The sequence below is a fragment of the Dermacentor albipictus genome, unplaced genomic scaffold (genome assembly GCF_038994185.2).
Source record: "Dermacentor albipictus isolate Rhodes 1998 colony unplaced genomic scaffold, USDA_Dalb.pri_finalv2 scaffold_26, whole genome shotgun sequence".
Classification (NCBI taxonomy): domain Eukaryota; kingdom Metazoa; phylum Arthropoda; class Arachnida; order Ixodida; family Ixodidae; genus Dermacentor; species Dermacentor albipictus.
Window position 1 is genome coordinate 1,983,296 of NW_027225580.1, and position 24,245 is coordinate 2,007,540.

The following is a 24,245-nucleotide window of genomic DNA, read 5'->3' on the forward strand; positions in this document are numbered from 1 at the left end:
GCAATAGAAAATTGAAGCCCTGTTGATGAAATTCTGATGTCGAATACCGGCATTGAACTATTATCTACATTGATCTGGTCTGGCGCCCTCCTCCTTGTGCTCATACTGTGGTGAGGACGAAAAAATGGAACGTTCTTCCTGCGATGACGCAGCTTTTTATCATTAAGAAAACATACGTTAGAAGGAAAAATTTATGGTGCCGGATTGAATACAACGATTCCCGATATTCTATTTTTCGGAGCTTCTTCTCTGCACCAATTTCTGAGGGATATTGGTGCAGCTGCTGTCAAATGTATAATTGACTCAGTACAATTTGCTTACCAAATTTTTAAATTTCATCTGAACCTTTTTTTTTCCAGCAATTCAAAATTTCTCAGTAGTGCTTGTTTTCGGACTCTTATATTCATTTTTCATAAATCACCCGATTCTAGGCCAACGCTCCATAGTGGGTATGAGCCACTTTCGAAGGCAAGCAAGCAAGCATCCCTTTGAATCTTTCCTCATAATGGTGGCATGTGGACGCAAGACCACGGCCGCGCTTGTATTCATCGCTACTTTTTTCTCCATGGGGACGCCGGAGGTCACAGAAGGCAGTGTATCCACAGCAAGCCCCACCATCCAGACCTCAGATGAAAAATCTAGGGCAGCCTCTAAAGAAGAGACAACTGCGGCAAATGAGCACAAGGGGCTTGCGGAAGAGGAGGACGAGGAGGACAACATGAGTTACGCAAGTATCTCGTCTTTGCCTCATGATCGACCCAGCTTACAACCAAAGAACAGTTAGAAAAGTGTCAATGTCTGCTAACGGTATTATTAATGCGTGATCTACTTTCCGATGACTGCGGACAACCCACTATAATCGGTCTTTTAAAAGCGGTCCCAAGTATCCTTTCTTCGTTTTTGTTTACGTATTTATGATAGTTTGACCTTGAAGGTACTGCAACATTGTGCGACTGAGAGAGTGATAAGATCAAGAGTAATGTGCAGAGTACACACATAATGTCAAGAAAACTGTCAAGCTGCTGCACTGAGGGGTTGCTTGGTGCAACAGCTACGTAATAAACACAACCGCATAGCCCGCGACGGCTCGCCTATTTGGTATGCACATGTTCTTCGTGTTCTAAGAGCAGTTTCTATATTTTAAGTTCTAACATAGGTTCACCCGAGCGTCGCAAGTGAACGCGTGAGAGACGCATTATAGAAGAGTACTCATTTTGGCTGGTTGGTTCATAATTACGAGCAATAAACAGCGCTAAACAACAGGACGAAGAGATGTCGTCAGTGTACCTCTCTTCGTCCTGTCGTTTAGCGCTGTTTACTGCTCGTATTATGCACTATCCCACAGCCGCACGCCTGTGGCATGTGTATGTGCCACCAGTAGACTAGGTATCTACGCGCATCGTATGCTAAGCTTCTGCTGACTTAGTTTTCTTCTCAACCACTGCTGCAGCGGTATTTCATTGCTAAGCACTGATGCGTGATATTAGCATGCTCTGTTCGCCTTTCTAGAAAATCTTGGGGTGCTATAACGTAAAACTATTCCAAACTTTTCTATTCCGATTCTGCTATCAGCCCTCCGCGATTGTTCAAAAACTTTTTTCGACCACCCCCCACTTCACCTGTTTGTCACGCGACGTTACGAAAACTGCAACACCTCCCCATCTGATATGATGTGTGCACACTGATTATGGATGATTTGACAGAAAAAAGAAAAACAGTTATTTCTGATTCGACCCCTTTTCGCCATTAGCCCTCGGCTATTGGTAAAAAGTTTTCGGGCTGCACCCACTTCACCTGCCTGTCACGCGACGTCACAAAACCGCACGAACTCACCGCGTCAAAGTGACGTGTACGCGACAAAGATGAATTATTATGCCGAACAAAACAGAATTTTTTTCGGAATAGCCGCAGGCTGCCCCGTTCCGAAAGGAATAAAAGATGGTTGCCGCCAATCGCTGAGACGCTGGCTACTCGCACCTGCCGGAGAGCATGGGTGTATTTGCGTATAATAAAACTTCTTGCGTGACCGTATAACGTTTTAAAGCACTTTCGGCACGTTTACTACCTCATTCTGCCAACTCTTCTTTGCTGAGGGTCAATTTTAGCGTCATTCTTAAGCTTCCGTTGCATGCCGCCGCGATTTTCGACCACCCACCACAAGCTAAGTAAGGGAAAGCCGACCAATCGCAGACGCCGGCACCACCCTCTTCATCCGGTTATCGGTTTTCAGTGCACTGGCTCTGCCCTAGTGAATCCCTCTCCACTTGAGCGTTCTCCTCGCCTCTTGTCAGTCAATTAGATACAGCAAGCCGCTCAGTGTAGGCAATTTTATTCGTTTTTCAAGCAAACAAAAGGGACCTTCTATGAACGAGGAGAGCGTTTGATTGGTCTGTTCAGACAACCCTATGGGTGACCGCCCAGTGCTAGCGTCGGTGGTTACGCAAATTTGATGTCAGGAAATTGGAATAGAAATATATTGGAATAGTTTTACGTTATAGGGCCCTTGCTTTGGATTTCGCTTTTTGTTTCGCGACGAACTTACAGACATCCTCTTTCGCCAACTCGATGGCTGTCTTAGGGCGAACGCGATGCGTTTTGGTGCATCATCCTCTTAAACAACCGAATTAAGGAGCAACTTCTCGGCTCCCTGATGTCTAGATGGATCAGTTTGCGTTCAAGAGCACGCCGGCCAAGCTCGACGTGCTACGCTTACTGCTAGCCGCGCATCCGGACGCCACGCGCCTGGACACTGTTACCGGAGGTGGCGAAGAGGCCGCGCCAGTCTACGCGCTGGTGGTGTCGGAGCACGCCTCTTCGAGGGGTTTCCTCGTGCCTCGTGTGCAGCTTAGCGCCGGCTTCCCAGCGGGCGCTGGCATGCTGGTTCGCTTCGCCAGGCACTTGCTCGAAAGGCGCACCTCCGACCCTCAGGTGGCCGCGCTATTGAAGCACACTGAACTCCACCTGGTGTTCCCCTTTGCCGGTTACCGGTCCGCTAGTTTCCACCAGGTGAGCCTGGCGGCAAATTTCTGAAGCTCTATAATGGTGTTCTTATTGTTTCCGGCATTCTATAGTTTTTTTTTTCGCTTCTCAGTGGCGTTTGTTAACGTCCGACTTCTGTGACTTGTAGACCCGGGCGACTGCATTTTTACTGCTGCTAAAATGAAGCGGCACTACCGTTAAATTCAAGAAAAATAGTTGTAAGTGCAACACAAGTCGATAATTTTTGTTTGTACATGGGAGCCACTTCGTCGTCCTTCTTCATTCAGGGCGAACTATCTAATTATTTTCATAAATGCACCACAGAACGAGTCAATAACGGTTACTCGAGTCAACGTAGAATAAGAAGTTTGTATTGAAGTGAACATGATCCGTCGGGGGGGGGGGGGGGAGGGTGAGGTCCTTTTTACGTTTGTACAAGCTCTTTAAAAATCGCGTGTGGAAAATAGCATTATACGACAAGGTGGACATTACTACCGTCATAAATGGCAGCATATAATCAACTAATCACCAAACTTAATAATTAACTTTATAATTGCTTGACTGCACATATTGGAATTTAGGAATTGTAGCCGGTGAGTTTGCAAGGCGCATCCCTCAGATACCAATAGATTTCCTGACACCAGTTTAAAGATTTTATTTCGTAAATTGTTGGACGAAATACATGGACGTTTCAGTTGTCTTTGTGCTTGAATGCAAAAATAAACGCTTTTTTAAACTGTGTGAAACAATAGCGTATTTTTAGGGACTGTGATAGCACATATCTGCAAACCAATGTTATTGTGTAAATTAATTCGAAGTACATACGCCTCGAAAACACGCCAGTAACAATTCATTATGTGCACTATGTGCTGTAAAGTAATTACGAAATTAATTACTGATTTTCGTGATATAATTGAATATGTGTTTTGATTTCTCGTGCAAGTAATGTCCGCCTGACTGAATAATTCAGCTCAAGGACCAAAATTATCCTATCTGTGACCGGTGACATTAAGAAAATTCAAGAAAACTTCACAATCAACCCTGTATAAAGGAATGCGTCGACTTGCTGTCCCACCCCCCCCCCACCCCTGGTGCAACAGCTGTCGAGCTTTTTCAAAGACGAACACAATAACAATTCGGCCAACTTTTTAAGGGTATTCCTGTAGTTTTCTCCGTTCTTCACCGATCGGTACTAGGTATGCGTCTCGGACGCTGGTAGCGACCTCGTCCGGCTGCTGAACATCGATGCCTCTGTACGAGATGACAGCAGCGCCAGCCTCGCGTACAGCGGCACACGCAGCAGCGACCGGCTCGTGCTGAGCGGAGTGCTGCTCACGGACGGACCCACACCGTTGTCGGAGGAGCTGGACGAGAACCAGGGGCCAAAGGCTCCCGACCAGGATGTCTTCTCGCACATCGCCAGCAGGTTTGCCGAGAAGCAGTCAGCACTGGCGAGCAATTATTGCGCCGCTGCTGGCAACGGCTCTGCGGGCAGCAACAGGTGGTTTAGGCGGAAGGTATTTGCATAGCTGCTACTATTTTGCCATCTTGGCTGTGTAGTCAGGCATGCGCTGTCGTCCCTATATATGCACATGCCGATGATATGAAGAGAACTGACATTGTAAACAGAAGGCACTTGCAAAGCAAGGCAAGAATACTTCATGTATTAGCGGTTTCAGTTGGGCTAGTTGGATTTTATCCAACAAGCCAAATAGGCAAGAGGGATGAGACACGCAGCACATCTTTCCTATTCGTATATTTCTTCTGTCACCATTTGCGTTGTTTATTATGTTGTGCAGCTTACAGTTGGTACGTGGCTGAGCCTTTGATAGCTGTGAAGATATGTACAGATCAAATTCAGGTCATCCCATCCGAACCCAATCATGAGAAGGAAATATCGAAATGACAAAACGTGGATTTGAGTGCGTAAGCCAGGTATCTTAAAGTTATGGATGACAGTGCATTGATGACGTTTAAAAGAACGACAGGTAATCTGTCCTTTTTAGCAGGTACAGAATTTGGAGGATAAAAAATACACTTGAAAAGAACCACAGGCCAATTCTACCAGTTTTACAACGCGCGTTTTGGACTGTTACATTAGCGGACAGGAAGATGCCGGTATACATATTAAGTAGTCGACGCAACTAGCTGATTTTGTGCTTCAGAATAAAAAAGAAATGAAGTTGAGCAAGTCAGGCAACACGCACAATAGCTAACCTTTGGCGTATGAGAGTTACGAAGCGGCTGTCGAAGCAAGGAGAACACAGTGTGTGATAAAATAGGATTTGACACATGATGATTCCTGAACTACGAGGCGAGAACTGTTTAGAAATCGTTCTATATTGAGTTACCCATCGCGATCAGGAAAAGACTTCTATTTTGGATAAATCAAAGGTTTTAGGCATGTAGCATTTACGGAATGAGCTGCAGTAACTTCGGGAGCGCACTGCCGATATGTATACCTACTGATATGCCCCCTTTTGCTATCCAAGCGAGACCATCGGGCACGTTATTATTATTTTAAGCACGAGTAGTAGTACGGGCTCTGTATCACAGAGAAAAATAATTGTCGTGCAAAAGGAAGAGAAAAGTATGATGAGAAAGTTTTCAATATCACGCACTTCAAAGCAAAAAAGAAATACTTAGCTACAACAGTAGCAAAGCTCACAATACAGATTATCATCAAGTAAAAAAGGTAGTTTGCGCCCATTCCTCTGCATTTTTCCTCTACATTCGCACTTTTATTCGTTTTGGCGGGTTTTCGTTTGTACTACTGCAGATCACGAGCCCGTATTCGTAACTGCTAAATTACAAGTATTGCAAGTGCGGCACTAAAAGGGACCTCAATAGATTCCCCGCGCGAAATGTGTTGCGTATTCAAGTACGCAGCAGCCTACTTGCAAGACCACATGTTTATTGCCACTTGCAATACAACGAAAAAAAGCACAAGGCACTTACGTGGCCATATTATATAGGTATACAGTGCCACTAATCAGTGACATCACAGACACACACACACAAGCACGTGCGCTCTATTTAAGATACCAAATTCAAGACTTCAGCGACGTCAGAGTGCCACTACAGGTTCTATCTAAGAGGTGATGACACAACAAAATGTACAAACACTGTCTAACTGATCGCGGACGCATGCACTGCAGCTTAAAGGAGGCGATGTGTAGGCGCTTTCCAACTATAGAGAAAGGCAGCTTTCCAAGGAAGACATTATTACGTGCGACTCAGCACCAATGTTAGCGGCCTGTCTCCCCGCTCTGAGGATTTGCCCTTTGAGCGAAGGTATCTGCCAAGGCATCCTTCTCTCATTTGGCGTCTCAGACTTTGGCGGTGATTCAGTATCTGTTCCACCTCGTTAGGAACGACTTCTCCGATGCGTGAGACAGGTAGCCGAGGCCGTGAGTTGCTTGGTGTACCACTGTCAATACGCGACTAGTGAATTCCCCGTAAACACTGAAAGTTTTTATTTTTTTCGTTTATTTTTTCTCCACACTACATTTTAGTAGGGGTGTGCGAATATTCGAAATTTCGAATACGAATCGAATATTTTCCTTATTCGAAGCGTATTCGATTCAAGGAATACATATTCGGAAATTCTTGAATATTCGAGGATGGCCAAATAACGGTAGAAACGGCGAATATTAACGCCGCAATTAACGAATTATATGCTTGCTCCGCTTTCTCCTAAAAACATGTTTGTTCACTAAGAACTTCGCATGATCCGCTCATTATATGTAGGCACTGTTTCAGTATATCTACATCACGCCCGAGATACATGATCAGTTTCAGTTTCTTTTTTACCAAGATTTATTCCAGGACTATTTCATAACCATATATGATGTACTTTCCGGTTATGCAAGTATACGCAATAAAACATGTAGTGTATATATATGTATGTATCTAAAATATGAGTGTATGGAATGCTTCTGACGATCTAGTGATGAACACGGGGAAAGCACATTGGGCATCAGCCCCTCAGAGGGAAGTTTCAGACTATGCGAAAAAGCCTATTCTGGAAAGGGGGAACGATCCTTGTGAGTTGTGGCAGTCCATTGGCCGCTTGAAGTATATCCGCTTTTAAGGGCCGATTTACGCTCGAGCCGCCCATTGCGGCAAGCCGCACCACACGCGTGCGGTCGCGCGAAAGATTGCACGTATCAAACACTTGTTCACAAATTTCGGCTTACAATGTGTCAGGTATACACTGTGCACACAGTGTAAATGGTAATTTGTGCACAAGTACTGCATTCGTGCAATTTTTCGCGCTACCGCAAGCGTGCGGTGCGGCTTGCGGCGATGGGCGGCTCGAGCGTAAATCGGCCCTAAGTGCACTCGCACAGAAGTACTTGGCCATCCCTTCCACCTCAGTTCCTAGTAAAAGGGTATTTTCTACTGGTGGAAATGTCACAATGAATAGCGAGGGCTTACTTTCCGAACATGTTGAGCAGGTATTTTTTCTTCACAATAACCTGTAACAAGCACCTTACCTGACTGAGAGCATTACTTGACATTACCTGAGTGCATTACCTATAATGAATGCCTCTTTAACCTGAAGCAGCCTTGTAAAATGCAATATTATTTTCAAAAAGGTAATAAAACTATTGTTACCTCGTTTTGAACTTTTTAACACTATATACACACATATTCGATATTCGATTCGATATTCGAGGACAGTTTTTTGCCTTATTCGTGTTCGATTCGTATTCGAAAATTTCAGTATTCGCACACCCCTACATTTTAGTATTGTTCAAGTTCCCCGAAGATGTATCGTATATCTAGCGGCGTTCATGGCCGCATGCGTACGGGTGACTGCGAAACCACGATGTTAGAACCACTGAGGAATACTACGCCGTGTCACCTGTTTCGATGAGCAAAGCCCCTACTGCGCAGAAAATCTCAAGCATGTTTTTCCTCTAAAGTAGTTACTCATGGCAGGTTTCTTTTCCGTTGCCGCCACTTATGAGATTATTTAAGCCTCTGTGACTTTCCACTTGACCTTCTTTTCTGCTTTGTTGGCCACCCTGCAGGCCGCATACTTGCTGGTAAGCTTCCTAGTTCTTTTCCTCCACTGTGAATCAACGTTTTTCCTGTACAGTTAACTGAACACTCTCCCAGCCCATTTACTTTCTTCCATATTCCTCAGTCGTTCTTCATAATCAAATTTACTGTGAGCTTCCCTCACTTCAAAACCTCTCCAGCCCATATCACCCTGCACAGCTTCAGTTGTACGCTTCCAGTAAGCGCCCAGAGCGAGGCGTACCACTGACCGTTGGTTGTCATCGACTCCTGATTGTACTCCTCATTTAAAGCAAACAACCGCATTCTAAAAGTGTGTCCACGAACCATTCGACCTTTCCACATACCCCGAAGCATTTCGTACCAATTGTATCCCCATAGCGCTCTGTGCTTCATTATGGCTGCATTTCTCTTCCCCTTGACTGTTATGGTTTTTTCCTGTGCTTCCATATATCCATTGCCTTCGTTTATCCATATACCAAGGTATTTATATTATCTTACCCGATGTATTCCCTGGCCTTGTATCGCCACTGTCTGTTTACTGTTTTCATTGAATACCATAACACCTGATTTTCTAACACTAAATTTGAAACCTAAATTCTTGCCTAATACCTTGATGTGGTTCCAAAATATTCTAACTGCGGCCTTCTTTTTCTCACGTACTTCTGACAACCAACGTTCACTTTCACCTTTTCTCTTTGCTTGCACAAGTACTTGAACCATAGACTTTTTCTCCCGGTATATTTTCCATTAACTGGCAACTTCATCCTGCAGCAACTGCGCCTTCTTTGCCTGCCTGTGCTCTCGGGATGCTTTTTGATGTTCGGCGATTGCTTCACGTATCTCCCTGTTCCACCAGCTTTTCGGTTTATTTTTTCCTTTCCAACGAACATGTTGGTTCTCTTTCCGTAATTTTTCCCTCCTCTGATAACAGCGCCGCCTCGGGACGGGCGGGCACGCGCGCCGGAGTACACTACTTTGCTGGCAGGTGCAGCGATGATGCTAATAATTTATTTACATCCCCTTTGAAAGAGGGCGATCACAAGTAGACACCTAGTCTGTTCGATTTAATGAGGTATGCTATACATATACTCTTCATTCTAGGAATTTTCCGTACACCTCTTTAGTCCCTTTTTTCTCTTTATCAAAGCTTCTCTATCTTCCTGTTACCGCTACCCAATCCTGTAATGAATCCGGTGGTATCAATGTCTTGCCTGATTTTTTCCATCAATACTCTGAATGTGTCTTCCTTATCTCGACTGCTGACTGGTTGATGCTTCCGTCACTTTAAATCCAAGCACTTTTGAAGGGTGCGTGTTACCTACCGGACTCACTGGATTAATACCTTCGAATTACATTAGGATGTGCTGGATGTCTGCGGATTTTTGCTGCGGCATACACATGCCTTCAGAAAATCAAGAAAGCAATCAAGAAAAATAAATGGGCATGGGCAGAACATGCAATGAGGAGGGAGATAACCGATGGTAATTAAGGGCTACGGACTGGATTCCATGGGAAGGGAAGCGTAGCAGGGGGCGGCAGAAAGTTGGGTGGGCGGATGCGATTAAGAAGTTTGCAAGGAACAACATGGCCACAATTAGTAGATGATCAGGGTAGTTGGAGAAGTATGGGAGAGGCCTTTGCCCTGCAGTGGGCGTAACCAGGCTGATGATGATGATGACACATGCCTCACCTTGATACGAAACTTTGCTCCGGCATGTTTTTGTCCTTTGGCAGCAAACTCGAGCCTCATATAGCTAGGCACTACCCTTTGTGTTAGGTCACATGTAGCAAAACCTGCAGGCGCGCGCAATCTCGGAGGTCAAGCGCAGCAGACACCAGCTACACACAACTGTATTGCGTATGCACAGCGTTTTCTTTGTTCACAACAGAGCTTAAGTGCGCACTCGTGCTCATATGCTGCAGCCTGGACGTGCTACATGGCACAGACCGGTTTTGTCCTGCACCAGCTTTGCCAACATTTAGTGACCATATCCAACTTGTGCATTTTGAAGCGCTGTCAATAGTTCATTACAAAGCAATATCTACCTAGACTTCTATCCAGGAGTGACCGAGAGTGAGTGCATTGAGGTAAGCGTGTGTGCAGTTTGACCTTATGTATCGCGTGGTTCGCGGCTAGTTTACTGTTCAAAATAGTCGAAATTAGCGAACCCAAACGGCTACAGCAAAGATAAGCAATGTGGTCCAAGTTTATTGCCTACGTAGGCGGACGCGGCCGAGCGTCAACAGCCGATAGCCGGCTTTTTCTAGAAGTACCTTATTTTTCTCGATATTCGGAAACAGTTTTTGATTTACTTCAGCCCGCTTAATTAACTGCGTCAATAATATAAACAGTAATAGTAGAAAGAAACGAATTGATCTAAACACCCTTCTTGATTGATTTGAGCTATCGGCCAATAGCAGTCACATATAGGAACCTTGTGTGTCACAACAGATAGCCGCCACCGGTATCTTAGAATTAAGTCCCTCGATAATTTCATATTAAGGGGCTTCAGCTTTCGAAGCGGCCGAGAAAAAGCCTCTTTTGAAAAGAGGGTGTTTGAAAAATACATGATTTCGCGCTCCGCATGTGAACTCCAGGCGTCACGCAAGACTGCAAAATTTGGCTGAAATGTTCACAGCAACCTATTCTATCTGCGGATAGCGTTTTTTCACCTTGCCCGAAGGGTAGGTCAGGACCCCTTTAATTTCATCTAAGTAGTAATAACTAACATTCAGGTAGTTTTTCGTTCAACCTTCGCAAATATTTTAGGGTGTACTTGTACAAGTGTGTCACACTTTAAGCGCCAATGCAGTGACACAACACTGTAATGCTACATCCCCCACGAATCATCGTCATAAACATATTTACACACACTGCAGTACAAAGGCCTCCCCCAACGATCTCTAGTTACCCCTGCGTTCTCTCAGCTGATTTCATGTAACGCCTACAATTTTTTTTTTATTTCATCCGACCACTTGATCATCTGCCGTCCTCGACTGCGCTTCCGTCAGTACCCATTCTGTAATACTTAATGTACTAGCCATCCTTGGCCTTACGCACTACGTGGCAAGCCCAGTTCGATCTTTTCTTCTCAATATTATCTGGAATGTAGGCTATGCCCGTTTTTCATCTCATCCGCATCGCTGTCTTCCCGTATTTTACCGTTACGCGTAGCAATTTTTGAGCACGGTTCTTAATTGTCAAGTTTCTTTGCTAACATTCAAGTGTCTGCCCCAAATATTAGTAGCGGCAAAATGCAGTGACTGTGAACTTTTCTTTCTCTTCCTTCCGCATATCGAAGTCCAAACAGTCAGGTTCTGTCTCATGCGACCTCTTACAGGTGCAGTCAACCTTGGGCGCGTTAGAAAAGCATGCCTATGCGCACCGCGGTATCCTGCAGTCCTTCCTAACCGTCCCATGTTGCTCCAACGTTACGAAGATGCGCACGCTATGGCCACAAACCAGGAATGCGCTAATGGACTTCGTGCTCCAGCCCAGTGAAGGCGTCCGTGGATATGTCAAGGTATTGAAGCTGCAGCATAACGTTTGCTAAAGCCTAAGAAAGTCGGTCCATTGCTCTGTGCAACAAAAAAAGTGCAGGTTGGACCAATTACCAAGAAGGAGAGAGCCAAATGTAAATGAAAAAATTCGCCGGTCATAACGGCACTCCCTAACGAGAAATTTGAACGTGGCTCTATATGGGATTTCCTTTCATGATGAATTGGCTGGCGTGGACAATAATTACCGTGCGGCGCATTGAAAATGGAGGAAACTGTGGCGCTACTGCCCCTCTATTCGCGAGATTGCGATAGGCGGCGCATAGGTGAGGCATGAGCGCGATTCACAGCAGCCGCCGCAGACAGACCTCCGCTCACGCGGTGCTTTGTTACCATATATGGTATCGGTTGACGCACTCGCCGCATGCTGTCGGTTAACGGACGACGGCGCGCTAGTCTACCGGCATCTCGTAGCGGTCGTCACCGTGAAGCCTGTCTTGCGCAGCACTGCGCTTTTCTTCTCATGCTTTCGCCATACCCTCCTCCTTCGCTTTCCGCCTCATTGCTCCGCTGCGCCCTTCTTCTCCGCTTTTCTCCTGGCGCTCTCTTCGTTATCACTGTCTTTCATTCCCCGCTGCCCTCCACGCTAGCTATTTCATCCTTCGCTCTGCTCGTTCACTTATTTACGCCGAGGGGCATCGCCAACGCTAAACGTAGAAATGGCTGCCTAAGAGCTCTAGATCAGAGGGTAACCAGAAGATGCATCCGGCTGACTATCCTCGACCACTGGCCGGAAATCGTTATGGAATGTTATTCGACGTGCGGAGTGGAAATCTACGAAACAAGGCGGTAGAACTAGAATGCTGGAATGATTAGAACGCAGTGCTTCAGAGCAAAAAAAATAGGTTTCTTAAATTTATTTCAATTCTTTACTGCAAGAGGTATCGTATTATTATGCCTAAGGGCATGCTTTCGAATAAAAAAAAAGAGGTATCGTATAGTATAATGCGCATATTTCTTCAATACTTCACCAAATATAACAGAAAATATTTGCCATACATAGCAAGAATATGTATGTCTAGCCTCGAAGAACCATAGCGGCCATAACCTTTAGGAATACTTTGTAGGTGATTTGTTTCTTGCATGTATCGGCGAATTTAGCCATAAAATCTGTAAACGTTTCGTAAATATGTCGCTTTTATAGACCGTACGTCCGAAAGCGCAGTGTAAGTTTGTTACGGCGTATGTTTTCTCTTTGTAAAGCTGCAATTACGTTCTCGACGAACGGCCTTCGTGTGACTCAGTGAGGGATGCGTAATTGCTGCACCACATATAAATACTGTGTGCATTTGTGGGCTATTTTCTGCGAAAGAACACAGACCAGTTTTCGCACGAAAGAATTAGCTTGTCCCCAAAGATAATTTTGCATTAGACTACATTCTTTCTTTGTGGCATACTGTAATGGTTGGTGAGAAATTCACAATACAAGTGGTTTTAACAATTAAAAGAGAATGGAGCTTGGGCTGCTCTAAGAGCTAATGAGAACCGCTGCGTTAAACATTTTTTGGCACAGCTCTTTCCTGCGTCGAGCGTGAGCGTCGGTGTAACCGAGCGAAGGAGCACAGCGAAAGATGAAAGTGAACGCGGAGCACAGCAGGAAAAGGAAACAGTCGAGGAGGAAAGTGGACAGCAGGGTGGAGCGCAACCAAGATGCAGAAATAGGAGGCGGGCAAGGCGAAAAGGGTGAGGAGAAAAGCGGACTGCCGGCACGACAAGGCATGGGGCCATCACGGAAACAAAGTGCTGGCGTGAACTTCTGAACTTCGGCGCATGTGCCAATTTGTGGTAAGGGTTGTAACAGTGCACCCAATACAAGGACAATAGAAGGAATAAAATGACGACACAGCGCTGATTCCTTCTATTGTCCTTGTCGTGGGTGTGCTATTACAACGCTTACCATGAATCCCAACCAACTGGCCCAACTTGCCGTTCTGATGTGCCGATTCGCCTGCAGCACTGCCGCCGCTTGGGAATAGGCTCCGCGCTAGCCACGCGTTCCCATGTTCACGATTTCTTTCTGACCAATGAGTGACGCAGCCGGTGGAAATGCTTCGTCTGCCGCTGCTCCTAAACGAGCTGCCAGAGCAGAGGCTCAGCCCCACCCCCGATAGCAGCTTGTCTTAAGAATTCAAAAAGAAAGTGTGGAGTTACTCGCGCCAAAACCACGGTCTGGTTAGGAGGCACGCCGTAGTAGGAGAATGCAGAATAATTTGGAACACCTGGAGTTCTTTAATGTACACCTAAAGCTAAGTAGAGCGGTGTTTTCGTATTTTGCCTGCATTGAAATGCAACCGTCATGGCCGGCATTTGATCCCGCGACCTGGTATTCAGCAGCTGAACACTATAGCCACTACGCAACCATGGCGGGTGTCCTTCAGAATGAAATTCTTTGCCATGATATGCCGCGAATTCAAAACACCTAAAATGCTGCACTCGAAATTCGCATTCGGGACTATCGTAATGGAGGGTGAAATTGCTGGGGAGGAAAAAGTTACATTTTTGGCTTGCATCAATACGATAAATATTACGCCACACTTTCCTATTACGCAGTATTACAGCAAGCCCGCTAATGGATCCGCCTTGGACATTGTTACACGGTCAATTGAAGATTATTTCAACAAATTTATGAAAAACGAGGCCAACTAGAGCTACGACGGTGCCGCAAGCATTTGTTTTTGCTTATGGTAGCACGGACCTGGTCTGCTTTATCAGCTGAGATGTTTAAGTTTGAGTTCTTCCGTGGAGCGCTAACAGAAAACTCAGCCTATCTGTGTGCCGCCTTGTATTGCCTAGCAACAACTGCGAGAGCACCGAGCCACGTTACCTTCTCGCACGTCATGTGCGTAAGGCGAAATCGTGACGTCACAGGCGAGTAAAAGCTCGGAACAGCAGGCACGGTGACACACTTCTCACCTTCCCTGCTGCGCGTGTACGTGCCGCTGCCATGGGAAGGCCGAAGAAAGTCTGCACTCCCGAAGAAGCGGCTTACCAGGAAGAGCGCCGTACTGCAAAGTGAGATGCTATGTGTCACTGCCGAGCTGATCCAGAACATCGCGCCGAAGCTACGGCTGAGAAGAGGCGACGCCGAATCGAGGATCTCAAGTTTCAGTCCGTGGAACGTGATAATCGGCGCCCGAACGCTCGACGTCGCAGAGAAAGCGATCCCGGCCTGCGACTACTCGAAAATTTCCAGCGTTAAGCCCGCCAAGACAACAACTTAGCAAAACCTAGCATAACCTCAAAAACCTAGAAACAACTTATTCAAGCCTACCATAACTTTGCAAAACCTAGAAACAACTTAGTCAAGCCTACGAACAACTTAGCAAACCCTAGCATAATCTTGCAGAACCTACAAACAACTTAGACAAGCCACGTAAAAGCTAGGTGGTCACAAGCTCCGCTTTTCACTCCAGACTTGCACCACTAGTGCAAGCTGCGCACGTTTTCTTTTGCTGCATTCTTCAGGCTCGGGAAGCAATGGTTAGGTCAGGGAGGATGCAGAAGCCTTCTCATCCTTGTATGTTGCGTTCCGTCAGCTTTGCTAAGCCACAAACTGTTCAAGTGCGCGTTCAACTGACGCTGGAATTTCCGCGTGATTTGTTCAGTTCCTATACAGCACTGCACATTAATAAGGATTATTGCACAATATTGTGTAGTTATGATGCAAAAAGGGCACTAGCACAGGCGGTGTTTAAGTTGAAAGAGATTAGACTGCAAGGACCCTAGGACATAAAACTATTCCAATCTGCTTTATTCCAATCTCATGACGTCAAATTTATGTAACCGCTGATGCAAGCATCGGGCGGTGACCCCCAGCATTGTCTTAACAGCTGATGGATCTGGAGGACAATCCCACCGCGGTCCCCCAGATATTATATCTCGCCGTTGAGTGCGGGAGTTGGCCGACGTTGTGGGGGACTTTGAGATGAAAACTGAAGGTTTATTTACATTATTTACAGTGAGAATACATAGAAGTGAACAGTAATAAAGTCATTGAGGGCCGGCAGGAACTCGGACGCTGCGGCCCATGGCAAGGAGCCCGAAAGAGACGAATTGAAAGAATGAAATTTTGTTCTGCTCCCAGTCTCTGGCTTTTAACCCCTTAGATGTCTCGTGGTCACGTCCTGTTCGGCCAATCCTCGATCCCACTCAGGTGTCGTCATTTCCGGCCAATGGTAGGCGACCGTGCGAGTGCAGTCATATTCGGCTCAGGGGGTGACTCTATGGGCTTCACTGTCCGAGGGACGACTTGCCTCCGGTAGTGCCTTTCTGTTCTTCAACTGCCGTCACAATAGGCGGATGAGGAGGTTGCTCCCAGAGCTTCCCGGTGAATTACCGCCGTCGTTCCCTCCGGGTTTGCAAGCGCCGTCACAATAGGCGGATGCGGGTTTCGAGGGCTTCACGGTGACTTACAGCCGTCGTTCTCGAGCGATCTTTCAGAGCCGCAAACTTGCTTTGCTCGAGACCCACGTTACGCGGAATCGTGCCAGGCTACCACTACACTTTCGGGAAGAGTCAAGCTGTGGGACAATAGCTCCACATGCGGCACACAAGGTGGGGGACGCCAACTTTTCTGGATGTGCTGCACCTGGGGAATGTGATAGAAGCACCCAGTCATAAACATTCTGCTTCCTTCCGTCCGCACAGGACACGCGCTAATGGAAATAAGAACGCTTTCCAGTGCAAATTATGCACTTACTGAAAACCCACGCGCTTAACCTTAAAAATTTCGAAAGCACTTCTAAAGATGAAGAAGGCTAACCAATGCACACGCGCGTTACTAGAGGGCTCTCAACGATAGCCTTGCCGCTTAAGGTTACTCGCAATAACAAAGCCAATATATAGATTAATTGACATCTCGCGAACCTAGCGGTTTAGATAAAATGCATCTTGCAAATCTCCGAGCTTCTCAAACGAAAACATCAACAAAGCTCATACCTTACCTATTGAAAAAAAACTTTAGTCTTCAATAGCGAAAATTTTCAAATGCTAAAAAAAATGAAAGCACAACACCCTTCACTTCCACGAAAACTGTCTTGGTATGGGGCCGTTCCAATTATTTACGATGGAGTCATACTTTGAGCCGTACTCGGTGTGGTCGCGTTTCGAAAGCTATTCTGGCTATCCAGGAACAACAAAAGGACCAATACCCCACCAGCCTCTTCAAGACATTGCAGTGTCTTGCAAATTTGCGTCCTCGCACCAGGCTTTCATCATGAATTCGAATGACCGCGTCGCGGCTTCCTATCACCTCGTCTCGTCTTGCCACCTTGCGCTCCTTCGCACTACTTGCTGCACTCCGAAAAGAACGACGGAACGACAAGGAACGTAACTGCCCCGTGCTCTTTGTCCGCGTTGGCGCAGAACATGCTTCTTGGTCTCTTTTTGACCGGTGGCTCGAACGTGCTTGATGCTCACACATCGTCCACGACCGCACTTTTCTTCGTGCACTGCCTTTTTGCGTCTGTCGCCATCTTTGGCTGCGCTACATTATTCACTGCACTCCGATTTTTATGGCGCTTCCTTCTACAGCGCTTGTTCCTCGAATTTCTTTTCATGCCACATCAGACACGTACCCAGGGGGGGGCCCGGGGGGGCCCGGGCCACCCCCGAAATCAAGTGGCATACCCCCCCCCCCCCCCCTCCCCACCCACGCCACCACTCATCACACATTCCTAAAGCGCCGCCAGATTAATGTTGAGACTTGGCAGCTGTTCATCGGTCAGCCTTATGCTGCCTTTTTCACTCCTTTTAGATGGCGGTAGTTATCGGCATCTCTTGTAATGTGAAGGACAGTTTTCTCATAGATTCCGCACCCGCGCGATTAACTCGAGATGCGTTCAGTTGTCACCATCTATTCCACCGTCACGCGCATAGCTCTTGCTTTTGTTAGTTCAACCTTCTTTGTTTAGGCTGATCCTGGGACCAGGAGAGGGATGCGGCTGTTACTTAGCTGGTCTGTATACTCTCATGGAACGAGTTGCGGCCGGACAAAACGCCAATTGCGTTTAAGTTTTCCCTGTGCTTCATTATTTCCTTGAGTTACGGCTCGCCGCGACGCTGGCAGATGCCCGGAACCGTATACATGTGATATGGGTTAGATAAGGTGGGAAATAAAATAATGTGAAAGAGCGTCCATCATGAAACCCTGCAATAATCCTTAAACCCATTAGCAAGATGACTGTCGCCCGTTAGCTCGTCTGTTTTTCCCTAATTGTATAGCACTTTTCGTGCAAATTTGGCAACTGGAAACAAAAATCGCAAGGAGTTGAGAAATTAAGCGATCTACTAAGGGAGAGAGCCAACGCAATAACCAAAAATGTTGACTGTTGTTTATGAGAATATTTATGGATCAACATCTTTTTATTTAAAAAGGAAGTAGAGGAAACGCCGCCGGAAGTGGAGAATAATTACTTGCTTTGAATGACGCTTCTACAGTTATCGGTCGAACCACCTCACGTAGCCACTTCTCTGCTGTGCTTATGTGAGTGTTTTTCTAACCTTTCTCGGTGAGCGCAGTACGTCTAGAATCGCAGAGTCCTGCGCTCTACGCGGTTGTATGGGAGTGGCGGCCGCACAGCGTTACGCAATTCGCGGAACTGTCAAAACTGATCAACAAGGCGAAAATAACTGCTATTCGAAACTATAACATGAGAAAGACTGAAGAAGCCGTAAAAAATGAACGCAGCCTGAAATCAGTAAAAAAGAAACCTGGAATAGGACAAACCATGATGTATGCACTAAAAGATAAGAAGGATAATATCATCAGCAATCTCGAAGATATAGTAAAAGCAGCGGAAAAATTCCAAGCTGACCTGTATACAGTACCCAGAGGAGTCACGATACCTCACTTAGAAACAGTAATGAACAGGATACAGAAACTCTCCTATAACTAGCGATGAGGTCAGAAGGGCCCTGCAAGACATGAAACGATGAAGAGTGGGAGGAGAAGGTGGAATAACAGTCCATTTAATCGAAGATGGAGGAGACATAATGCTTGGAAAACTGGCGACTCTTTATACGAAGTGTATATCGACTGCAAGGGTCATAGAAAACTGGAAGAATGCAGACATTATACTAATCCACAAAAAAGGAGACGTTAAAGAATTGAAACATTATAGGACCATTAGCTTGCTCCCAGTATTATATAAGATATTTGCCAAAATAATCACCAATAGAATGAGGGCAACGCTGGATTTTGTCAACCAAGGGAACAGGCTGGCTTCAGGAAGAGATACCTTACAATGGATCACATCCATGTCATCAATCAGGTTATCGCGAAATCTGCAGAGTACAATAAGCCTCTCTATGTGGCTTATAGAGATTACGAAAATGCATTTGATTCAGTAGAGACACCAGCAGTCTAGAGGCACTACGTAATTAAGGACTACAGAACGCTTACGTAAAAAGCTTGAAAAATATTGCTACATGCGTGTGGTATTTGTTTGTGTAAATGAGGTACGTGGGCGCCATCACTCCAGAAAAGAGAAGGAAGAACGAACTGGGCTAGCGCTGTGAATCTAAACGGTCAGCGCTGCAACCATTGTTGTAAATATAATCTGTAAATAGTTTCTCGTCTTACTGACTCGTCCTTCGCGTAAGAATATATACAGAGGTTCTACAGCTACCTTAATTCTACACAAGAAAAGCAGGGAGATACCTATAGAGAAATGGGTCAAACAGGGAGACACAATTTCTCCAAAGCTATTCACTGCGTGCTTAGAATTCAAGCTATTAAACTGGGAAGGCTTAGGAGTAAATATCGACGGCAAATATCTCAGCAACCTTCGGTTTGCCGATGACATTGTTCTATTCAACAACAATGCAGATGAGTTACAACAAATGATTGGAGACCTTAACAGAGAGAGTGTAAGAGTGGGGTTGAATATTAATATGCAGAAGATGACGATAATGATAAATTGCCGGGCAAAGGAACAAGAGATCAGGATCGCCAGTCGGCCACTAGAGACTGTGAAGGAGTACGTTTACCTAGGTCAATTAATCACAGGGAACCCTGATCATGAGAAGGAAATTTACAGAAGAATAAAAATAGGTTGGATCGCATACGGCAGACATTGCCAGCTCCCGACTGGAAGCTTACCATAATTATTGAAAAGTAAGGTGTGCAATCAGTGCATTTTGCCAGTGCATATGGGGCAGAGACTTGAGAGCGAGTTAAGGACCACGCAAGGAGCGATCGAACGAAGATTGCTAGGCATAACGTTAAGAGAGAAAGAGAGTGGTTTGGATCAGAGAGCGAACGGGTATAGACTATATTCTAATTGACATCAAGAGGAAAAAATCTAGCTGGGCAGGTCATGTAATGCGCCGGTTAGATAACCGTTGGACCATTAGGGTTACAGAATGGGTACCAAGAGAAGGAAAACGCAATCGAGGGCGACAAAACACTAAGTGGAGCGATGAAATTAGGAAATTCGCGGGCGCTATTTGGAATCGGTTGGCGCAGGTCAGGGGTAAATGGAGATCGCAGGGAGAGGCCTTCGTCCTGCAGTGGACATAAAACATGATGATGATGATGATGATGATGGTGGTGGTGGTGGTGGTGGTGGTGGTGATGATGATGATGGTGGTGGTGATGATGATGATGATGATGATGATGATGATGATGATGATGATGATGATGATGATGATGGAGGTGGTGGGCCCCAACGTTACTAGACTAGCTTCAGTTGTAAAACTCCCCGCCCGCGCGCTTACAGCCGCTGTCGCCACTTCTATGACAGCCGCCAGAGGGCAACGCTGTTCCATCGGGCTCCACTGGAGACGCCTCGTCACAGCCTTGAGCTCGTGCGGACGGGCAGTTTGCGCGTGTTTCACGCTCGCTGGCGTTCTCCCTTGTCCGAATTAGTGATACCACGAGAAAGCGGTATCCACCTACAGCAATAAGATTTATCGCGCCAGTTCGTTAATACTGAAAGAAGGGTACACTGAACGAAAGTACGAAACACGTACAGCGAAGCGAAGAAGCTGCGTTTCTAAATGTTATTTGTTCCTGTCTCCCGCAGTTTAGGCTCATGAGCCTGAATATTTGGTCAAAGTGCGTGATTGTAGGATGATCTTCATCCTCACCGAAGCTTCTCACCACGCCAAAGAAGCGCTATAAAAAGAAAGATGAGGTTGGTCTTTGTACACACAAGCCACAGACACAAAAAAAAGTCGGATTTTTTATTCCGTGAAGATGCTTAATCAGCGAAGCTGAAACGTGCGGCCCCTGTGTTTATCACTGGGTTAATCCCGAGGGTTCATTAAAGTATTTCTCAGTTATGAGGTTACACACACAATCGGCTGCGAGAGAGAACGACTTCACTGACGGTATGTCCGCAGTTGTCGCTTGCGTTCGATGTCTCGAGTTTGCTCAGCGGCGTGGTTAGCAGCCTTCGCCTGCGATTTGCTGCTTGTGATTCTTCGAAATTAAATTTCTTCAAAATTAAATCTTTCCGTTACGTATGACCATGAGTGGCTCATACTCCCTTAAGCAATGGCTCATACCCCCGTAAAGGCGGCCTCCCCATTACGACGACAGAAGTGAAGTGAAATTCTACGCTGGAAAGATGAACGGCCACACAGCCAGCTGTGGAAGACGACGACGAACGCGGGAGCAGTGGCACAAGCGCGTGCCGTTGATTTCGCAGTGAGTTCCCGGTCGGCATGAGGAATCGCTCTGTTTCACGCCGAGCGAAGCGTCGCGTTGCTGGGAGCACAGAAAAAGTGGTGCGCCGAACTGTCGACATCGTTCCGATAGCGGCCTAAGCAGCCAGGTACGCAGCACGTCGGCATCGTCTGCTGATATTCTTAAGAAACTCGGCGAAGGCTACAGTTTCACGGATGACATGCTTGCTGAAATTCGCCGCCAACAACGAACCACAGAACCGCTGTCAGATGGGAAGAGGACTTGGCACCTTTGAAGGCACCGCGTCCATGAGCGTTCATGTACTCATCAACCCAGCATAATTCGATACATTGACCCCGGTTCTCCCCCACAACCCGGCCTGACTGGGTGGGGGGACTTGGTTCGGGTCAACGGTCCTTCCCGGACAAGGGGGCTGTTGTGGTGCAGCAACACAAAGTCACTGCACTCAACGCACAAACAGCCATGTCGGTCTTACAGGACTCAAGCCTGACTGACCCTCGGACTGTCTCGGCGCAAAAGAGGCCAAGGCATACAACCATGCAGAGCACCAAAGCCGTCCGCGGAGCAGCGCGACCAACCAAAGGTGCGCCACCACCGGTTCTAGCTCTGGGTTCCACTGAACCAAACAAAACCCCGTAGATCGACTGGCGCACACGGCCGAGCCGAGCGACCTTAGGAGCATGCATCATAACTTCACAGAATACACTAACGCTGCACCGCGTGCTTAGTCCGGCCCGCCCGCGTAGCCGGCTAGTGAGGAAGTGAAGCCGGGCGCGACTGCAGCGCCACGAAGGCGCGGGCGCGTGGCGGTTCCGCGCAACGGCGCCGAGTTTTAAAACTTAAGCTAGTCTAGTAACGTTGGTGGGCCCCCCCCGAAAAAAAATCCTGGGTACGTGCCTGTGCCACATTTTCGTGCCTCCAGCTGGCAGGTACACATATCGTCGGCCCGGATCGCTCTCCTACCCGCACAGCCTGAGTGATTTCCCGTTAAATAAACTCTCTCTATGCCTCCACTGGCAGACAGCTGAACCGACTCTGCAACAATGCAGCAGGCTTTACTCGAGCTATGCAAATCGCACTCCTGCGAACTGCCCTCTACTGCACTGCCCAGCTCACGCTGTGCATCGACACACAATTCGTCGGCCTCTATCGCTGTCTCACGCGCACAGTCCGAATGATCCCTAACTAAATCATCCTCTCGGCTACCTAGATGGGCGGATAGTTGCACCGATCTCTGAACCATGCAGTTATCTTCCCTTAAACTACGCGCCTCGCAATCCTGCGTACTGCCCTCTATTGCACTGCCCAGCTCACGCTGTGCATCGGCACACAATTCGTCGGTCTCGATCGCTGTCTCACGCGCACAGCCGAATGATTCTTAACTAAATCATCCTCTCGGTTACCTAGATGGGCGGATAGTTGCGCCGATCTCTGAACCATGCAGTTGTCTTCCCTTAAGCTACGTGGCTCGCAGTCCTGCGTACTGCCCTCTACTGCACTGCCCAGCTCACGCTGTGCATCGACACACAATTCGTCGGTCTCGATCGCTGTCTCCCGCGCACAGTCCGAATGATTGCTAACTAAATCATCCTCTCGGTTACCTTGTTGGGCAGATAGTTGCACCGATCTCTGAACCATGCAGTTGTCTTCCCTTAAGCTACGCGTCTCGCAGTCCTGCGTGCTGCCCTCAACTGCATAAATTGCCCTCAACTGATTACAGCTGGGTGTGGCATACACCAACCGATACCTTCATAAGATTGGACAAACACGGGACCCTGAATGTAGCGTCTGTCACACTCTCGAGACAATAGCTCACGTGCTTTGCTTGTGCCCTCAGTATGCGGCCGAACGAAGAACACTCAAATCTACAGTTGACAGCTTGGACTCCCGCCCTTTTTCAGAAGAAAAGCTTTTGGGCGCGTGGAGGAGTGTTCACTGTGCCCAACGTGCCATAAAATCACTTTTGAGCTTTTTAAGTGAGACTGGCTTAGACGATCGCCTCTAGAAGCTGTGAGACGTGCAGTTAGTGCGAAATGTGTTTGCGCAATAACTTTTTGTGACAAGATTGCTCTTACGTGTATTGCGTCTACAGTGCGCATCGGCATATAGGACAACGTGTATATAGTATCTCATTGTACCATAACATAGTCACCCACCACCTACCTTTACCTGTATTTCCCACTTCCCCTTTCCCTAGTGAGGAGTAGCAGGCTAGAGGCACGCTCTTCAGGCTGACCTCTCCTCCTTTGTCTTCATTAAAATCTACTCCTCCTCCTCAACTGCATCGTCCAGCTGGCACTTCAGGTTGGTACACAGATCTGACTCGACATGGGTGCCCACGTCTGTCGGGTAAGCAGTACTCTGTGCTGCGTTGACTACCTCGTTAACATTGCATGCAACGCACACGCGTGGTGACTGTGCCAGTTAATTCATAGCTGGATTAGCTGTCTCTACAGTGATCTGTTGGCACAGCACCTCGTCGCTCTCACTATGGCTTTTAACGGCCTCTGTTGCCACTAAGGCATGGTTAGCAGCTAGCCCTTTCCGTTCACCTAAGAATGTGACGCTAATCTCACAGGCACTACTCTTCTTGTCGGCTTTTGACGAAAACCCGCTAGATGCTTCCTCATTCTCTTGCTCTGTACTACCTACTAAATTTTCAGGCAGCCGTTTTCTTTGTGCGTTTAACTGCCGCAAATCTTGTATCTGTTTGTTCAATGTTGCCATCTTTTTCTCCTGCTTTTGCTCACGCTCACGTTCTTGACCCTCACGTTCACGCTCTTGATACTCATGCTCACGTTCTTGGCGCTCACGTTCCCATGTTTCTTGTATCACATCACAAGCAATCCTAATGCTTTCATCACTATTGCAACTGTCATGAATAGCCTTTATGATAGCTGGCTGTTTCATCTGTTCATCCGCCTCAACTCCCAACTCGTCGCACAACAAGTAGGACTTCGGCAACCTTCTAAGATCCATGGCAGCTGCCCCGACTGGTAGGTAGAACTGTTTTCCTTAAATAATT

At 46.8% G+C, this 24,245-nt stretch overlaps 1 protein-coding gene across 1 annotated transcript in view; it reads left to right on the forward strand.

Moving 5' to 3' along the window:
* LOC139052527 (adipocyte enhancer-binding protein 1-like) overlaps positions 1 to 24,245 on the forward strand; it is a 44,515-nt gene that overhangs the window by 7,730 nt on the left and 12,540 nt on the right. The window contains exons 2-5 of the mRNA XM_070529640.1: positions 432 to 727; positions 2,659 to 3,006; positions 4,176 to 4,496; positions 11,352 to 11,534. Coding sequence (XP_070385741.1) covers positions 452 to 727; positions 2,659 to 3,006; positions 4,176 to 4,496; positions 11,352 to 11,534 — 1,128 coding nt within the window. The 5' untranslated portion in view covers positions 432 to 451. The remainder of the gene's footprint in view (positions 1 to 431; positions 728 to 2,658; positions 3,007 to 4,175; positions 4,497 to 11,351; positions 11,535 to 24,245) is intronic.